Below are 19748 nucleotides of genomic sequence, written 5' to 3'. Positions count from 1 at the left end.
CGCTTTTGTAATCGGGTTATCAAAGTTGAATTTCATGTCTTGGTAGTTTGTTGTGCTTATTGATTGGAACCATATTTGTCAATGGTGATTATGAATCCTTGAGAATGAATGGTCATTTCATCCCAATCCCCATAACAAATCCAACACTTCAACCTCTATTCCTAAACTACAAGATAGAAGATGAGCAGCATCAATCTAAAATCAAAATCCAAAACAAAAACCAAATCTAAAACCGAAATGAAAAGATGGAAGGAGCAGCATCAATCAAGAAGTAGTTCAATCAAAGAATTCAGTTGCGCACCCGGATGCGATTTCAGTTCGTGATATCTTTGTTTTTGAATGGGGAGTGACTATGGAAGGGATGAAATGGAAGGGATGAAATGACCATCTTATCCTCACATGTGAGACTCAAGTGCATGTTCAAAAAACGAAGAGTGTGTTTATGCATACATGAGTTGTGCACAGCGTCTGTGCTCTATGTCCACCCAAGGTCGAATCCTCCTTGGTGAACCTTAGAAATAGATATGACGTGGTAAAATAATGAATTTGTACAAGGCCGCAGTGTAAATTGTTGAAGGTTGAGATGATTTCAACCCTGTGCAGGAACTTGGAAGGGGTTACTTGCAATCATGTCAAATTAGTAACGACATACAAATCGATAGTGGAATTGAAACGAACGTTGATCCATATACCAGCTTACATACAAAATGAGAACCAAAACGAATCTATGAAAAAAGAAATTTAAGATTCATTACTTCATAACGTTTCACAAGACGCACAAAACCAATCACGAATCATACCTTCAAACCTTCCTATGCAGCCCTACGACTCGAGAGTAACTGCTGGATAGTCTTGGTAGCCCGTGATCGCTGTTATCCTTATGCATGTATTCGGCTGGATACATGACAAACGAGTTAAATCATCAAAACAGGAATACGCAATTCGGAGATTAGTGATGTGTATTGATCAAGGACATATATATAAGCTCTCTTTTTTATCATACAGGACTACCAAACTCCTTGGGGACATTAGAGGAAAACCATACAGGAAACTATAAGGAAATATTGTGTCCTATCTACGACGATAAATCGAAACAATTGACTTTGGTTGGGGTACCAGCAAATCACATGTGATGACTCGGCAAGATTCACCAGTTCGTACTACAAAGATACATATCTTCATTTATTTCATGCATAAATTATCCCAGAAAATATTGTCAGGATTGTACAGCGTTCCCCAAGCCTACACGTTAGTACCTGGTTGACCCTGATACCACTGGTCAACTAAATCGAGGTTTAGAGTATTGTTTTGTTCAAGACTCACATCTGGAAATAGGACTCGGATTTGAACTAGAGTAAATAAAAGGTAGGGTAATCAACCAACTGAGAGGCAAAGCCTCATTGCCGTAAAATGCATGATGCATATAGATGTATGCACTAGTTTAGTTTCTATCATCATATTAATAACGAAACTCATTTTCTTTCCTTGCTTCGATGTATGAAATCAAGTCAATTGAAGTAACTACACAGATAACATAAAGAATAGTCATTGCACTTATGAATAAAATCAAATGTTCTGGTTGGTTCACAAAGAAATGAGGGTAATACCTGTCGGTGACCAATGTTTCTCCTATAATTTTTCTTCTTTTTATACTTGAAGACAACCACTTTGTCATTAAGTCCCTGCATAAGGATACGCAACAATAAGACACAGAAAATATTAAAAAGATACTAACTAAACGCAAACAAATTCACAAATATACAGACCTTCTTTACAATGGTAAAAGAGAGAGATTCCATATAATGTAATGAATTACCTGCTCTTCAACGACAGCGTGTACAGCGGCATTTGTCACCACTGGCTTTCCAATGTACGTACTTGTTTTAGTCCCCACCAGCAACACTTTGTCGAGAACAATCTGTATAAGATCAAGTTTAAACACCTTGAGGACAAAGCAGCGGTAACTTCTTAGAAAATAAAGATCCAATACTGATAACATCACTGGTTTTATAATAGGGAGAATAACTGATTTCAAAGCCCTTAAAGGCTAAACTAGAGGCCACCAGGCCACAGTATTCTCCAATTTTTCATGAAGTCCAGTAAAGCAAGAGTACATTTCTATAGGGTTAAAATTAGACTCGTGCCGGAAGGGGCGTAGGGAACCACTGAGCTTGGATAAACTAAATCCTTGTTCAAGTGATTGATAATTTGAAATCGGAATCACAAGAATATTATTACAAAATAAATTCCTTCTAAATCAGCAAATATAACTATCACTACGACAGACCAACCAGGATTCTTATAAACCAAATATAACATGCCGGAGCAGCAACTTGGCTACAAAAGGATTACTTTACTTCTTCAAAACGAAGACAATCCAATCAATTAAGGGACCACTAAATATGTCTAGCAGGTAGTCCTCCAACAATTATGAGATTGCCTTCCACGGGTCCTTACCTCTTTAGAACGCCTACCTAAATGCGGACTCCAATATGTCTATATACACGTTTTCACAATACTATACTAGTGTTCCTGCCTATCTTTACACTCTACCGACGTCTCCTAACCTTTGTTAGGTCTTCTTCTTGCTTATTTCAAAGAAGCACCAACATAAAATTTCTAGTCAGACTTTTTGCATGTATCATATTAACAATTTGTCTTGAAATGACTGATTGCAGCATTTCCAATCCACATTTTGTTTTAATAATGGTTTCTACAATTTATGATGTGCTGTAAGATTAGCCGAAAGTCACCTAATATCACAGGTTAAATCAACTGACGAGTCTAATATTGGAGGCCTATTTCTGGAAATGGCGTTGGAAATGGAATGTTCCTCATCCAACCCAAGAAGTAAAAGCATATGAACTTCAACAAAACCACTCCAGTTGTGTGATTCTAGTAACAGTGATGCATAAAGATACTATTAAAGCTAGGCATTGCACTAAAACTACAATTAACAGCTAGATAATTCCGTACAACTAAAACTAAAGCCGAAATGGAGCAACAACGACAGGAATTCAAGTAACGAATAGTGAAGAATGTGAAGAATATCATACCTTGTCGTTGACATTAGCGCCTTTTAGCCGCTGAGTATAGATAAATCGTCCAGGAATGACAATGTACTGGCGCCCACCGATCTATTAGGCATCATACACAAGCAACCCCAGTAGTAAGACTAACAATTTTTGAGCTGATTAGAAAACCCCGACTTCAATTTTTTCTCTTAAATGTAATACAAAACCAAAATGTCATCTATATAAACTGGTAATCAGCACTAAACCACCACTAAACACCAAATTAACGACCAAAAACGAAATTTAGCAGCATGTAATCAGCTAAAATTCTTATCTGGGTAACCACAAAGACAATCAAAGAAGTGAAATTGAATGCATACCATGACAACGCCGAACAGCTGCTCTCGTTTTGGGGCATCCGACGAAGGGGTTTCCACGACTTGCAAGGCCGCTGGCTCCGAATCATCGGGCCCGGCCTCTGGTTCGGGACCTTGAAAGTCGGCCTCGACGACCACGGCTGAATCCAACTCCGACGACTTGATCAGAAGCGGGAATGTGGGTCGCCATAAAGAGCAAGAAGACAGCTTGTGGGAAGAAGAAGAGGAGAGAGACGGAAAGCTGAAATGGGTTGCCAGAGTTTGAAGGTTTTGCGAGATTTTGCAATGGGTTGCGAATGAAGAGCATAACGAAATTGTTGCAGTTGCAGAGGCCGCCATTGTTGCCGTTTCTTTTCAGAGCTCACTCACTACTCGCACTCTGCGTTGCTCTCCTATGCCCGCCGGTCTTTTATCCGATCCGTTGGGGGATTTCTGTCTCCACCCATGAAATTTGGTATGGGTGTGCAATCACATATCCTATTTTACATCTCACACGATAATTTATCTTTTTTAATTCATCCGATGTAACGGTCGAAAATTAAAAAGATATGTGAAAAATAAAATAGGTGGTAATTTCAATTCATCCAATCCAACGATCAAAAATTAAAAAGATGTTTGAGAAGTAAAATGGATGTGTGAATATCGCACCCCATTTGCTATTTGTACCCTGCATCGGCAAAATTCTAAAATCCAATTTTGCCCCTTCAGCAAAATTTAAAATAAAATCAATTTTTGTAACACTTGCCACTTGCAGCTAGGAATCATTTTGAAACAAAAGAAAACTAATGAAAATGGCTTGAAAACTTTGAGTTTTAATGATAAAGACAAAATAAAGGGTAAAGTAAATAGTATTATATTTGACCTTTTAGTGTAAAAATATAATTTTTTGTTAAAATAAACAGTACCGTTAATTTTTCGTTAAAACTTCTTGAAACAAGGCATTGACCCCGAGTTATAAATACTCTCTCCTCTCATATTTTCTGTTTATTTGTCTTCTGTAATTCCTTTGAGTTTGTCTTAGAAACCAAGCAACAAGAAGAAAACGCCTACGACACGAAGACGATGAAATCAACAAAAAGCGAGTCGTTGGCATATCTAAGGGAGGTGAAGGAGGTATTTGCAAAGCAAGGCAAGATTGAAAACTTCCACCACTTTGTTCAGCTCCTCCAAGACTCCGGTCCAACTAATTTGAAGCCGCCGCTGTCGTTCACACCGTCAAACAGCTCTTCCAAGGGGACGACAATGGTGGTGGCGGTGGCCGAAGGAGGAGAATGAGGTATTGAGCCCAAACCGGAGCGTTTAGGAGCAGAGAAAGCGAGGAATGGGAAGGAGAAGAGGAAAGCAATGAAGAAGAGGGAGGGAGAGAGGAAAATTTCGAGGAGCGAGAGAGGGCGTGAATCGAAGCCATGGAGATTAAGAGGAAGAAACAAATTCAGGAGCAAGAAGAGGAAGAGGAACGAAGAAGAGTCAAGTCTCTTGAGGTTGAGGAAGAGCTGTCTCGGAATCAACAGGTCGTTTTTTCTTATCAATCTTTACGTATTGGACTGCAAATTTTGAATTTCTGTTATGTAATTTACGGCGTACATCGGGATTGGGATTTGTGATTTTGGATTTTGGATTTTGGATTTCTGTTATGCATTTGTATATTTGTATTGGTATTCGTAATCGTATTTGTTTGTTTGCTGAGGAATGAAGAGTTCTTCCAATTTTAACTGATTCACTATATGTAGTTCATCGGTTTATTTGTGCCGTTAGTTTTGACTAGTTTATGGCCTGGTTGTTTTCGAGATTGTGCCTGAAATGCGATTAACCGAGACACTTCATATAATAATTAGTGATGAAATGTTGCTCAGGATGAATAGGATTGCCAAATAATATTAATTATCCACTTGGTTGTGGGTTCTGCTTGTTTAGGGAGTAAGTGTTGGAAAGTGAAAAATGTTCACTGTCATTTTCTTTCTGTATTCTAATTGTGCTGTTCCTTACTGGTCACGACTGCTGCTGATTCTGCATTGTTTGTACCCCCGTTTTGTTTCTTTTTGGTCGCATCATCTGTAAGCCCCTTTTGTGGAGCAGTGGTCTTTTTATATGGGGTTGCAAGAGGCTTCTGTTGTCGGTTGATAAGAGGTTCTAAATTATCAAGGTTAGATTCAATAGGATCAGTAGATAACGGATAAGAATCAGGGAATTGTACCTCCGGTTGTCCACAAAACTTATCAGAAAAGGCAGAAGCAGCCTACAACGGTACAAGTTGAGACTGCAGCAATTCCCTCTCCCGAAGTCACTCTTCAAGTTGAGTCTGAACATGATATGATAGGTTCCTGCCCGTGTTAAGAGGCATGGTCTTTCATTTGGAAACCAAACTAAAAATATAGTGTGTTGTGAAATGAAGGTTGTTAATGTTAGGTCACTGCTTGTGCTAATATTTAATGGGTAGCATAGATGCGTTGTCTGCTAGAACTAGGATACTTCAAAATTCTGTTTAGAGGGATGGCAGATCAACTCCTTCTTAGCACCATCGAACATATACAGACAGATTGGCTACTTAATCATTAATGTTCAGAATTTTATAAACCGCCAAACCAAAAATTAATCTTTCGAGGGCTGAAGATTTTTTTGTAAAAAAAAAGAACTAATTAAGAATGATCATCAATCAACTTCATAGAGAACCTGAAGATTCAATAGGAAGAAACAATTTTATTCATTAGAAAGAAAATATCGACAACAAAACTTACAAAGTTTCTAAGCTCTTCTTGCAGATGTTTAACTAAAATATTATTCTCCGTGGATTCAACTTCTTGAAATGTAAGACTTGATAATTTAATCGCATTCTAATTATTGTTATGGAAATCCATTCGCATTCTAATACTTGTTTGTTGTTATTATTGTTAAGGAAATCCATTCGCATTCTAATTATTATCGTTAAGGAAATCTAATCACATTCTAATTGTTTGTTGTTATTATTATTATTAAGGAAATCTAATCGCATTCTAGTTGTTTGTTTGTTGTCATTATTATTAAGGAAACCTAATCACATTCCAATTGTTATTAGAGATTAACAGAGATTTTCGTGGGCCCAGCCGTGAGAATGCAATAATCTATTGTCATCTATAAATAAGGGAAGAGCAAGAAGGGTCCAACTTACTTTCATACTGTTACGGGCATTTAATAGTTTGGTTTTCCGGGATCTACGTCATTCAATTGTCGTGGTATTCCATACTCCCTAGTACCAAACAAACGGACTTGGATTCTCTGCCCTCCCATTTCGGTACCCTCCCCGTGCCCTTCTGTTTTGTGTGGTCACGGTTAATCCATGCTAACATTTTATATTGTTTTTTATAAAAATAATAAGACAAAAAAAATAGTAATATAAAATATTGACGTGGCTTAACCGTGACCACACAAACAGGAGGGCACGGGAGGGCACCGAATTGGGAGGGCAGAGAATCCAAGTCCCAAACAAACACCCAAACCCCCGACCCTGCGAACAAAACCGGTTTCAAAAAAACAAAAACAAAGTAACGATGAAGATGATGATGACGAATCCTGCCAAAAAAATCCTCCCCTCGGTTGTGAAGGCAAGCAATTATACAACCGCTGCTGCGGATCTTCTTCTTCGTCCTCCCCCGCCTTCAGACGCAGATCTGCGCAAACAACCCCAATCCATGGGGGACCCTTGCCTTGATCTGTATTTTGGCGTCCAAGTCCAACCAGACCCAGCCACCCGGACGCGGACGGCCTATAAATATCTCAACCAAGTGCTGCCGATGGTGTAACACCTCACCCCCATTTTATTTAAAAATGGTTTTTAATTCTTAATTGGTGTGCCCAAGGGGCCCACCTTCTGTTTTTGTGTCCCCCATTCCCGTCACTCTTCCTTCTCTCTCTGTCCCTCCCCCGTGAACTCCCTTCTTTCTTCTTCTTCTTTTCTGTTTTCTTTTCTTCCTTCTTCTGTCTGTCTCTCGCCTCTCTCTCTTCCCCTGGACTCACTAGGACCGAGTCACCATCGAAGAGAGGCTCGCAACGAACCCCGGACCCTGCCTTGCGAGTTCGACGACACAGAGTAAGCTCCGGCGAGCACCGCCCCTTTCGAGGCCATTTCCGGCCAAACCACGACGAGTTGGCCAGCGTGCAAGGTATCAATCTCTTCGTCTCGTCGAGTACAACTTTCCTTTTTGTTTCACTCAATTTCGTTGAGTATTGGAAAAGTTATACTCATTTGAATCTTACCCAGTTTCCGGCGAGTCCAACGGCTTTCGAGGCGTTTTCCGGCCGAATTTCCGGCCTTCTCTCCCATTGGATCCGGCGACCCACCAAAACCCAAGGCTTTGGGCCTTCCCTGCCTAGCCCAGCCCGTTTTTATTCTATTTAATTATTTATTTTCAGCAGCCCAAAGGGCCTTGGGCCAGTTTTGAGTGAAAGGGCTTAAAGCCCGGTCCTTGTGTGAGGCCTTAAGGCCTTTGTGGTTTGTGCGTGTGTGTGTGTGTTTAAGTGCATGCGTACGTGTGTGTATATGCATGCTTGCATGCATGTGCATGCCGTGCATGTGTGTGTTTGTGTGGTGCGTGTGTGTGTTTGGGCTTAGGCCCAAACCACCCATTTTCACCCTAAACCCTTTATAACCCAAATCCTTTAAAACCCTAAACCCATCCAATTCCAAATTCCCTATTTTATTTAATTCAAACCCTTCTTAGGGTAATTCGACGTTCTGGATCCGTTTCCAATGTCCGTTTTCCCAAATTCAATTTCTATTATATAGTTTTATTTATTGTACCATTTATGTGCTTAGGGGCAATTATTGTGACGTTTCCGTCTTCGCTAGTGGCGCAGCATTTGGCAACTAAGTACTGTGAGTGGACCCCTTCTAAAATGCATGTTTTATAGTAGAAATGCATACATAAAAAGCATGATTTGATGATTACGTTTTATGAAACGTTTTGTGAGATAACATGCTTATTGAGGCTACTTTAAATTATTACTATTTTTCCTATAACCCGTGTTCTTATAGAATATCTGATGGATGACGATATGATATTTAGAACATGTTTCGAACACCTCTTTATAGTATAGATGATGGATGACTTTATACTATGAAGTTGTTTTTCAATATATATGTTCAATGGTTTTGTACTTACCTAGTGGTCCTTTCCGCTACGGGACGTAGGGATAGATTCCGGTCCGTCCCGGGCGACGGTTTGGTGTTGGCATAGGGCCTGGAGTGTGTTTCCTCTGGCTATTTAGCACAGGGACGGGGAGCCGGCATGGGGCCTGAAGTGTATTTTCCTCTGACTGTCTGCTCAGAGACGGGGAGCCGGCATGTGGCCTGGGGGTTATCGGACAATTCACTAGTGATTATTATATATAAGTTATGATTTGAGACATTGCACGGCATGCTAGGTTTCGGAAAACCTATGTTTATCATTATATATGTGTTTTCATAAAACCTGGGGGTTAGTACGTTGATAACTGTTTTACTATATATATATCAACTTGGTCCACTCATGTTTGTTTTGCGCCCCCTTCAGGACATAGAATCGAGGCATACAATCCCGGCATACAGGTACTTCCGCATCGGTATCTTCGAGTCCTCTCGATGTAGGACCCACTTCTGTGTTCATTCAATTTTTATATTAATTCTTTTAATGTTCTAGATTAGATGTGTGCTCTGAACACGTTCCTTAAATACATATTCTTTATTCTCTTATATTTATAAGTCTTATCTATCCCTTGTTGTCAGCATTTGCACTCAATAAATGGCTTTCGTCACCCTTCGGGTGTCGGCCAGCAGGTGACCATCCCTTTGTCCCTAGGACATCGGGATCGGGGCGTGTCAGATGGCCTGGTCCCACAATCCCATCACCACCCTCAAGCTCATTTGTAACCTACGGGACGATTCGAATGATCTCGGAAAATCTGATGAAAAAGCCTTCTACAGTGCCGCCTTATGGCTCCACCGCAACCACCCCAAGACTCTTGCCTGCAACGCCGCCTCTATCGCCGGCGAGTTTACCGAGTCGGTCGGGACTATGGATGACTTCGTCCAGATTCTCAACCGCCTTGCACGAGCCCGTGACAGGTACGAGCGTGACTCGGATTATCGCTTCTTACTCGACCGGGTTTCTGATCTCTTTGCGGACCACTTGCGCTCTGATATGCGAAACTTGAAGCAGCAGCAGCAGCCTTACATGGACATAAGCTCAGCAGCGTTGTATTGCCCTCCCATCGGCTCCTCCCTGGACCGCTCCACTCTGCTCTGCGAAAGCATTGCCAGGATTCTTTTCCCCCGAGAAGAATCATGCCCGGAGGAGGAATACCAAGGCCTTGATTACGCCCAGAGAGTCCGAGCTCGCCTCCGGACGGAGGTGCTGGTGCCCTTGACAAACTTCTTGCTCTCTAACTCCTCGCTCACTCATCGAGGATTCTGCCCCGTTAAGAAGTATTTGGATGAGTTGAAAGGCGGCCTCGGCCAGCCCATTGAGCCCGGCGCTCTCCTCCCACATGACATCATAGGGTACGTGGATGATGAGGATGTCGGGCAAGCAGCTGAGCTTCAGTGGAGGAGAATGGTGGAGGACATCTACTTGAAGCAGGGCAATAAGTTGAGCAACTGCTTGGCCGTGTGTAACGTCTCGCCTACAGTGGCCCACATGAATGTGTCGGTGGCCTCGTCAGTCTTGGCGTCCCAACTGAGTGAAGAGCCGTGGAAAGGAAAGGTGATCAATTTCAGTCCGAACCCTCAGCTGCACAATTTGGCCACACCGCAGGGCGATGATGATCTTAAGTCCAAGTGCGCGTTTGTGAGGAGGATGCATTGCGCCCTGGAAATTGATCTTGGCAAAGTGTTTGATCTGATTCTCGAGGTGGCTGTGGATGGGAATTTGAGGCCGGATCAGATGATCAAGAAGGTCTTGGTGTTGACCGACTTCCAAACCATTGACCTGGTGGAGTCTGATTATGAGGCAATACAAAACAAGTTTAAGGCGAAAGGGTACGAAGATGCGGTGCCGCAGATTGTGTATTGGAAGCTCCAGTCATGGGGGACTCCCGTGGCGCCTTGTAGGCGACCAGGGGTGAGCACCCTGGATGGCTTCTCGGACAACTTGTTGAAGTTGTTCTTGGATAGCAATGGGGAAGTTGGCCCGTACCATGTCATGGAAGCAGCCATCTCTGGCAAAGAGTATGAGAACCTGGCTGTGTGCGACTGACTCGACTCAGTTAGTTTTTAGTCTGCTTCTTTCAATTATTTGCTCTCTCTCTCCCTCTTCTTTCCCTTATAGCCAGTGTGATTGTGCTGGCACTTTGTTCGTGTTTTTATTTTAGATGGTTGGTTTATAACTTTATACTCCTTGCTTGACAATATACTACTTGTGTCTTCAATGTTGGTTCTCCCATTCAAATTGCACCAAAACAACTCGGAGGTTAAATTGCCAATTTCTCGTACATAAAGTGATGGCAATCAAACTCTTGCACCTAGCGATAAGAGTAGGGTATCAAACTATGCATTAATGTGGATACAAATCTTATTGAGGCCATGCCTTAGTTAGATTTTTGGGAGTAATTATTTTATTAATGCTTTTACTAAAATTGTTTTACCATAAACGTATTTAAGTTTTCTAGAGAAGTTATAAATTCATTGTAGTGAATGAGCAGGAGTATGTCAAGCTTTCTGACAGAAGGCTAAGTGCTAGATGACTTAATTAAACTGGAATGTTTGAGTTTTTATAGACCCTAAGAATTGGCTCACTTATAAAACTTCATTTTGCATTTATAGAAAAATTCTGATCCTTTGAGTTTAAGGATTACCACAGGTCATGGCTATGTAAGGGAATTGTTCCTCGTGTGATTTGATAGCCATATCTTATGCTACCTACATCCAGTGGAGAGTGATCTACCTAACATGATACATCCAAGTTTTTTATGTAGTTTAAAGTTAGGATGATAAGCCGACAACAAAACAATGTATCATCTAATAAGCCAAGGAGTGAAAAGAATCCAAGTAAAACATTTATAGGATGCTTGCGCTGGTCCCCTCGTCACCCTTCCACACGAAGGGGAGCGAGTTTATTACTTACTTTCCACATGGTCATATGGAACAGGTACGTCCGAGCTTTAAGTTTATCTACAGGTAACCATGCTGTTTTTCGTTAGTCCTTGGATTTATTGGCTCAGTGGGTTGAATTGTGTAACTGCATCCTTTGAAATGATGTTTTTGCTTAATAATGTCAAAAACGATAAGGAATTACTGTTTAATACAAATAGCTGTAGTCAATGGACAACCTGTACAATGAAGAGATATATAGTGACCTGTAAAGGATGATATCCCACCTCTCTTTTTTGACTTCCCTCTAAATTTGGAGCTGCAGTATAACATATGCTATGTGGACTCAATATGGTGTTGGATGTGCTTTGTGTATCGTAGTGATGGTACTTACTAAAGTGTTTCATGAACTTGGAGTCCCTATAGCCATGTAATGTGCTGTTGATGTTGCAGAATCGTGTGATTGTAAGGTCCAGGTAACCTAAAAATATGATTGCCTTAGGTTGGATGCTTTAGATTGTCTTTACATGGGATGTGGGTTGTTATTTGGTTAGATATGTGCATTTTAGGTGAGGTTTTGGTTGGTGGGCCTTGGGTCTTTTAGTTTTTGGACTGTACTCTGCTGCCACTTATGTTATATTGGAACTACGAACTTTACTCCAATGTTGTATTTTAAAGCTTAGTTCAAGTATGCCACTCGCTTTAGTTTGGGTATTCTGCTTGGCCTTCGTATAATTTGTTTTAGTGCATAATTTTAGAATTTTATATTACTTTTGTCTTCCATGTTTGTTTTCCCAATTTTTCAGTTTTACATTTCTAATTCTTGCTCTCATACATGTCAATTAGTTGATTTTTTAATTGCTGTTTTTATAAGAATAATACATTGTTATTCTTGCGTACTTTTGCCTGTTTGGGCTGTATCTGACAACTGTATATTCATTCTTATAAAGTAAACTGATCCAGAATAGTTTAATTCGCTGCTAATTTTCTCTATATGATCTTTGTCTTTCTTAACTCCGCCTATGTCTTACATGGCCGGTCCCAAGCCCGGATAAAGGAGGAGGGGGAGGGCGTCAGGTAGTCGACAGCCGGCACTCCATGATCACGTCGAATCCTTATGAAAATGAATCCAGAACAAAATCGCGCTAAAGCTAGGGCGTCACCCGTAAGTGGCGCGCTGTGTGGCCCGAGCACAGTGATAAGTGAGCAAGGGTCGCTGTATCTCCATCGACACCCGGATGCAGTGTTAAATGAGCAAGGGGGCCATAGAAACTTCTTTTCGAACGACTCCACTCAAAGTTGTTTGGGAGCATATGCTCCTATCAACTTTACCCGGGACACACAAAAGAAGTACTTTGATCCTATTAGACGGGGGAGGGTGAAGAAGCTAGGACAGAAGGGTAGAGTTCAAGAGAGCAAAATGCGTTTAGGAACGTGGAATATAGGAACCTTAACGGGAAAATCTATGGAAGTAGTGGAAGTTATGGTGAGGAGAAGGATAAATATTATGTGCCTACAAGAAACTAAGTGGGTTGGTAGTAAGGCAAAGGATCTAGAAAACTCAGGGTTTAAACTTTGGTATTCGGGCACAAATAGAACGAGAAACGGTGTTGGCATCATCGTGGACAAGACCTTGGTACAAGATGTTGTAGATGTCAAGAGGGTAGGAGATAGAATCATGGCAATCAAGATTGTAATAGGACAAGAACTTATCAATGTGATTAGTGCGTACGCACCTCAAGTAGGGTTGGATACGAGTTCGAAGGAGAAATTTTGGGAAGATCTTGGAGACTTGGTGCAAGGAATTGCTCAGACGGAGAAGTTATTTATAGGAGGAGATTTAAATGGACACGTGGGCAGGGAGACAGGCAACTATGGAGGTTTTCATGGTGGCCATGGTTTTGGGGAGAGAAACGAGGATGGGGAAGCTATCTTGGATTTTGCAATGGCATATGATCTCTTCTTAGCCAATACCTTCTTTAAGAAGAGAGAAGAACATGTGATCACCTACAAGAGTGGGTCGTCAAAAACACAAATAGATTTTCTTCTAATGAGGAAAGGGGATCGTATAACTTGTAAGGATTGCAAAGTTATACCAGGAGAGAGCGTGGCTAATCAACATCGCTTGTTGGTGATGGATGTACATATCAAAAGAGTAAGACAAAAGAACAAGACTTGGAAGTGCCCAAGAACTAGATGGTGGAATCTAAAAGAAGAAAAACAAGCCATTTTCAAAGAGAAGGTAATCACCCAATGTGTGTGGGATAGAGAGGGGGAAGCTAGCCAAATGTGGGATTCCATGGCTAGTTGTATCCGAAAAGTAGCAAAAGAGGTATTAGGAGAGTCCAAGGGCTTTGCCCCACACCAAAAGGAATCTTGGTGGTGGAATGAGGAGGTACAAACAAAGGTGAAGGCTAAGAAGGAATGTTGTAAAGCCTTATACAAGGAGAGGACCGATGAAAATGGTGAAAGGTATAGAAAAGCGAAGCAAGAGGCGAAGAAAGCTGTCAGAGAAGCTAAGTTAGCGGCTTACGACGATATGTATAAACGACTAGATACCAAAGAAGGAGAGTTGGATATCTATAAACTAGCTAGAGCAAGGGAAAAGAAGACAAGGGACCTAAACCAAGTGAGGTGCATCAAGGATGAGGATGGAAAGGTTCTTGCTACAGAGAACGCGGTTAAAGACAGATGGAGAGGTTATTTTCATAATCTTTTCAATGAAGGACATGAAAGGAGTGCTTCTTTAGGAGAGTTGAGTAACTCAGAAGAGTGTAGAAACTACTCCTTTTATCGTCGAATCCGGAAGGAAGAAGTGGTTGTAGCTTTGAAGAAGATGAAGCATAGAAAAGCAATAGGCCCAGACGATATACCAATCGAAGTGTGGAAAGTTTTGGGAGAGACAGGTATAACATGGCTCACTGACCTTTTCAATAGGATTTTGAAAACGAAGAAGATGCCAAATGAGTGGCGAACGAGCACTTTGGTGCCTATCTACAAGAATAAGGGCGACGTACAAAATTGCATGAACTATAGGGGTATTAAGCTAATGAGTCATACAATGAAGCTCTGGGAGAGAGTCATTGAGCATAGATTGAGGCAAGAGACACGGGTTTCGGACAACCAATTCGGGTTCATGCCAGGGCGCTCAACCATGGAGGCAATCTATCTCTTACGAAGATTGATGGAAAGATATAGAGATGGGAAAAAGGATTTACACATGGTCTTTATAGATTTGGAAAAAGCGTATGATAGGGTCCCAAGAGACATTCTTTGGAGGATTTTAGAGAATAAAGGAGTACGAGTAGCATATATCCAAGCTATAAAGGATATGTATGAAGGAGCAAAGACCGCCGTAAGAACTCATGAAGGACAAACCGAAAGCTTTCCCATAACTGTAGGATTACATCAAGGCTCATCCTTAAGTCCTTACCTTTTTGCGTTGGTAATGGATGAGTTAACAGGACATATTCAAGATGATATTCCTTGGTGTATGCTTTTCGCAGACGATATAGTGTTGATAGATGAAACTCAGGAAGGGGTAAATGCAAAGCTTAACCTTTGGAGAGAAGTGTTGGAATCTAAAGGTCTTCGCCTCAGCCGATCAAAGACAGAATATATGGAGTGCAAGTTCAGTGCAAATGGAGGCCAAAACGAGTTAGGGGTGAGGATCGGAGATCAAGAAATACCAAAGAGCGACCGTTTTCGTTACCTAGGATCTATCTTGCAAAAGAACGGAGAATTAGATGGAGATCTCAACCATAGAATACAAGCTGGATGGATGAAGTGGAAGAGTGCATCCGGCGTGTTGTGTGACCGCCGTATGCCACTGAAGCTCAAGGGAAAATTTTATAGGACGGCAATAAGGCCGGCAATGCTGTATGGCACAAAATGTTGGGCGGTGAAACATCAACACGTACACAAAATGGGTGTAGCGGAGATGAGGATGCTTCGTTGGATGTGTGGGCACACGAGAAAGGATAAGATTAGGAATGAGGATATCCGGGGTAAAGTAGGAGTAGCCGAAATTGAAGGAAAGATGAGAGAAAATCGGTTACGGTGGTTTGGACATGTGCAAAGAAGGCCTACTGACGCTCCGATTAGAAGATGCGACTATGGGACAGAGGTTCAGGGCCGAAGGGGTAGAGGAAGACCTAGGAAAACTTTGGAAGAGACTCTAAGAAAAGACTTAGCGTACTTGGATCTAACGAAGGACATGACACAGGATCGAGCACAATGGCGTTCTAAGATTCATATAGCCGATCCCACTCAGTGACTTGGATTTTCCAAGTCTCCAACCAAGAAGTTTTCCTCACTCGGGAAATTAAGGGAACACTACCCCAACCTACATGCTCCACTCAGAAAGCTTCAACATACAAGCTTCAACAAAAGAAAATTCAAAGAACTTAGCGAAGAAGGCTTTGGTGTATTTAACACAATACGTTGAAATGAAGGAAAGCTTATTTATTGATATCCCCGATAAGCTACAAATATGTACATATACATGAGTCAAAATAAACACACAAGAGGGAGCCTTCACAAAGGTTGCTTAGGAGAAGTCTCAGCAGTCGGTAGAGCCCCAGAAAGAGAAGGCACCGGAGGGGGATCATTTGGAGCCTCAGTACTGGACAGAACCCTAGAAGGAGGAGGCATCAGAGGTTGATCATTTGGAGCTTCATTACGCGGTACAGCCCCAGAAGACGAAGGCAATAAATGCCTTTGGAACAAACCCACAAATCTCTGATGATCAAGTAAAACCTGACCATCAGTTTCCTTCATCTGGTCAAGCTTCCTCTTCATGTTTGTAGCATAGTCATGTGCGAGCCGGTGCAACTGTTTATTCTCATGCTTGAGCCCTCTAATCTCCTGTTTGAGACTCATCACTTCAGCCGCCAATGATTCAACTTGGCGGGTTCGAGCAAATAGGCGTTGTGCCATATTAGACACAGAACCTGCACACTGAACACTGAGAGCCAGCGAATCCTTAACAGCTAACTCATCAGACTGTTTGGAAAGTAGTCTGTTATCTTTGGGAGTGAGAAGGTTCCTGGCCACCACCACAGCGGTCATATCATTCTTCATCACGGAATCCCCAACGGTAAGAGGACCAGTTGGGGAGACGAAGGATGGGCGCCATATGTTGTCTGGAGAAGGCGGGGCTGCCTCTTCAACAAGGTTCAAGTCAAAACGACGGTCGGAGGGGCCAGACATTTTCAAAGGTGTTGAAGAGAGAAGAGGTCGAACAAATCAAGATCTTAGAAGTGCAAGAATGAAGCTTCTACTGGTGGAGATTCAAGTGTGCTTTGGAACTTAATGCCAGCCCCTATAAAAATCTGCACTCGACGGAGCTTCAGAAATCAAAGAGGCGCCTGCTCAGAAATCGAAGAGGCGTTTGCTTTCTCAAAAGTTGGGCTGCTTAGAGATCACGAGGGTTGATCTCAGAAATCGAAGAGCCGTTTGCTTTCTCAAAAGTTGGGCTGCTCAAAGACCACGAAGGCCGATCTCAGAAATCGAAGAGGCGCTCGCTTTCTGAAAAGCTGGGCTCCCTAGAGACCACGAGGGCCGATCTCAGAAATCGAAGAGGCACCTACTTTTCCAGCCTTGTCAGCACCTGTCACACGCACACTCAGCTTTGCGGAAATTATGGGCATTCTGTCAAAGACTTCTGGGGAAGTAGAAAACACATGAATCTTACTGTTCAATCACCCACTTCCCACACGCAACAATAGCTCATGGGTACCACAGATAACTTTGCCAAAGTTCTCTGCCAAAGTTGAGCACGTGAAGCTTGCAGCTCCCACTACATCGCTCTGACCAAGAAGATTAAAAGAATAGCAAAGAAACAGCACTAACAAAGTTTAGACCCATAAATTTTGAAGGTCTAGCTACCATATTATTACCCACAAGGGTAAAGGAACAGTACCAATGCTGGATAATTGGAAAGTCCATGTATGTCAACCTCTGTGCTTCGTGGCAAGGTAGACTAGCAAACATGCCCAACCTTTACTCACATTCGAGAAAACACTCCCAATAAGATTGCTTGCTCCAAAATCGAAGAGGCACCGTCCTCCGAATCTAAAGAGCCAGACTCCCAACATGACTACTTTCTTAAAAATCGAAGAGAGGGTAAAGGAACAGTACCATTGCTGGATAATTGGAAAGTCCCTGTGTGTCAACCTCTGTGCTTCGTGGCAAGGTAGACTAGCAAACATGCCCAACCTTTACTCACATTCGAGAAAACACTCCCAACAAGATTGCTTGCTCCAAAATCGAAGAGGCACCGCCCTCCGAATCTCGAGAGCCACTCTCCCAACATGATTACTTTCTCAAAAATCGAAGAGACACTGCTCCCCGAATCTCGAGAGCCAGACCCCCAGCATGATTGCTTTCTCAAAAATCGGTGAGGCACCGTTCTCCGAATCAATCGAAGAGGCGCTCGCTTTCTCAAAAGCTGGGCTGCTCAGAGACCACGAGGGCCGATCTCAGAAATCAAAGAGGCACCTACTTTTCTAGCCTTGTCAGCACCTGTCACACGCACACTCAGCTTTGCAGAAATTATGGGCATTCTGTCGAAGACTTCTGGTGAAGTAGAAAGCACATGAATCTTACTGTTCAATCACCCACTTCCCACACGCAACAATAACTCATGGGTACCACAGATCACTTTGCCAAAGTTCTCTGCCAAAGTTGAGCACGTGAAGCTTGCAGCTCTCACTACATCGCTCTGACCAAGAAAGGTAAAAGAATAGCAAAGAAACAGCACTAACAAAGTTTAGACACATAAATTTTGAAGGTCTAGCTACCATATTATTACCCACAAGGGTAAAGGAACAGTACCACTGCTGGATAATTGGAAAGTCCCTGTGTGTCAACCTCTGTGCTTCGTGGCAAGGTAGACTAGCAAACATGCCCAACCTTTACTCACATTCGAGAAAACAGTCCCAACAAGATTGCTTGCTCCAAAATCGAAGAGGCACCGTCCTCCGAATCTCGAGAGCCAGACTCCCAACATGACTACTTTCTCAAAATCGAAGAGAGGGTAAAGGAACAGTACCATTGCTGGATAATTGGAAAGTCCCTATGTGTCAACCTTTGTGCTTCGTGGCAAGGTAGACTAGCAAACATGTCCAACCTTTACTCACATTCGAGACAACACTCCCAACAAGATTGCTTGCTCCAAAATCGAAGAGGCACCGCCCTCCGAATCTCGAGAGCCAGACTCCCAACATGATTACTTCCTCAAAAATCGAAGAGACACTGCTCTCCGAATCTCGAGAGTCAGACCCCCAACATGATTGCTTTCTCAAAAATCGAAGAGGCATCGTTCTCCGAATCTCGAGAGCCAGATACCACAGACCACTTTTTCAAAGTGCTCTGACAGAGTTAAAACATGTGAAACTGGCAGCTCCCACTACCGTGCTATGACCAAGCAGGGTAAAGGAATAGCATTACTACTTGTTGTTAGGGAGACTCCTATATATGTCGACCTCCATCCCCAACGGACAGGCAGACCTGCAAAAATGCTCAACCCTTCATCATATCTGAGAGGGCACTCCCAACAAAGCCTTTCGAAATATTCAGCTTTCTTTCCCCCCGATAATACCTCTGCAAACAAGCTATACTAGAGCAAGAATATCTCATATCATCAGGGTTAAAAGCAAGAGTATCCCATATCATGCTTTTTCCCTGTTTTTTCTTTTGGCCTTGTTTTTACCTGCAAGACAGGGAGAAAGAGAGCAATCAGTCAGCACTTGGAATCAAGCTTCCAGCCAGGAACTGACTGCCTGGAACCCCTTACCTGATTACTTACCTGGCATTGCTCTCGAGTACTCATCTTCAACATCTTATGTTTCCAGGGAAGATTCCGCATCTGCTTGAGGAACAGATAGGGCAAGTGCGAAGGATACAAGGAAGCATGTGGAGACAAGCGTAATAGCACACGTGCCGATACATCCATTACTCTGTCAAAAGCAAAAGTATCCCATATCAGCAGGGTGGAACGTACTCTAGATTTGATGGACTTGTTTTGACCCTCAAATTCTTCAGTCGGCCTTATACTCTGGAGGAAACCAGAAAACCCTCCAGCTCAGTTCAAGAATAAGCCTGTGGAAAGTTACTTCTTCAAAAGCAAAAGTATCTCATATCATCTCTTCTCATTTTTCTTCTCTTTATCCTTCATGCTGCTGCAAGATGGGGAGAAGGTGAACAATCAGTCGGAGCTCTGATTGCTTACCTTGTCTGTCACCTCTTTCAGCAGACCCCCTAGCTCGGCGACTTGGGGGACTCCTACTACATGGTTTGTATCGCGCTTGACCAAGC

The 19748-nt window shown here is 42.3% G+C and overlaps 3 protein-coding genes across 4 annotated transcripts in view; 2 read left to right on the top strand and 1 right to left on the bottom strand.

Annotated features, from left to right (window-relative positions):
* Window positions 1–637: 637 nt before the first annotated feature.
* Window positions 638–3855, bottom strand: LOC126601513 (50S ribosomal protein L21, chloroplastic-like). Its single transcript, XM_050268240.1, has 5 exons — window positions 3395–3855; window positions 3057–3137; window positions 1817–1918; window positions 1608–1682; window positions 638–894 (listed from the first exon to the last, which is right to left on the bottom strand). The coding sequence occupies exons 1-5, from the start codon at window positions 3728–3730 to the stop codon at window positions 823–825; spliced, it is 666 nt and encodes a 221-aa protein (XP_050124197.1). The 5' UTR covers window positions 3731–3855; the 3' UTR covers window positions 638–822.
* A 542-nt stretch (window positions 3856–4397) lies between these two features.
* The window catches only part of LOC126601518 (uncharacterized), a 43033-nt gene continuing 27682 nt past the window's right edge, over window positions 4398–19748 (top strand). For both annotated transcript variants that reach the window (XM_050268245.1, XM_050268246.1), the window contains exon 1: window positions 4398–4667. The gene's annotated coding sequence lies outside the window, so the exon portion shown is untranslated. The remainder of the gene's footprint in view (window positions 4668–19748) is intronic.
* Window positions 9211–19748, top strand: part of LOC126601505 (uncharacterized) — a 41518-nt gene continuing 30980 nt past the window's right edge. Inside the window, exon 1 of the mRNA XM_050268226.1 lies at window positions 9211–10809. Within this exon, the coding sequence (XP_050124183.1) occupies window positions 9226–10596 (1371 nt within the window). The 5' untranslated portion in view covers window positions 9211–9225 and the 3' untranslated portion in view covers window positions 10597–10809. The remainder of the gene's footprint in view (window positions 10810–19748) is intronic.

Source organism: Malus sylvestris, chromosome 15 (genome assembly GCF_916048215.2).
Source record: "Malus sylvestris chromosome 15, drMalSylv7.2, whole genome shotgun sequence".
In the NCBI taxonomy this organism is placed as follows: Eukaryota; Viridiplantae; Streptophyta; class Magnoliopsida; order Rosales; family Rosaceae; genus Malus; species Malus sylvestris.
The sequence above is the reverse complement of the archived record's forward strand: the minus strand, read 5'-3'. Positions and strand labels throughout refer to the sequence as shown.

Bases quoted from the DNA above. Each gene is read 5' to 3' on its own strand.
- LOC126601513 (XM_050268240.1), bottom strand. From the start codon at position 3,730: ATGGCGGCCTCTGCAACTGCAACAATTTCGTTATGCTCTTCATTCGCA. The intron at 3,138-3,394 runs GTATGCATTCAA...GATGCCTAATAG, and splicing joins AGCTGTTCGGCGTTGTCATG to ATCGGTGGGCGCCAGTACAT. The intron at 1,683-1,816 runs GTAATTCATTAC...ATCCTTATGCAG, and splicing joins ACGCTGTCGTTGAAGAGCAG to GGACTTAATGACAAAGTGGT.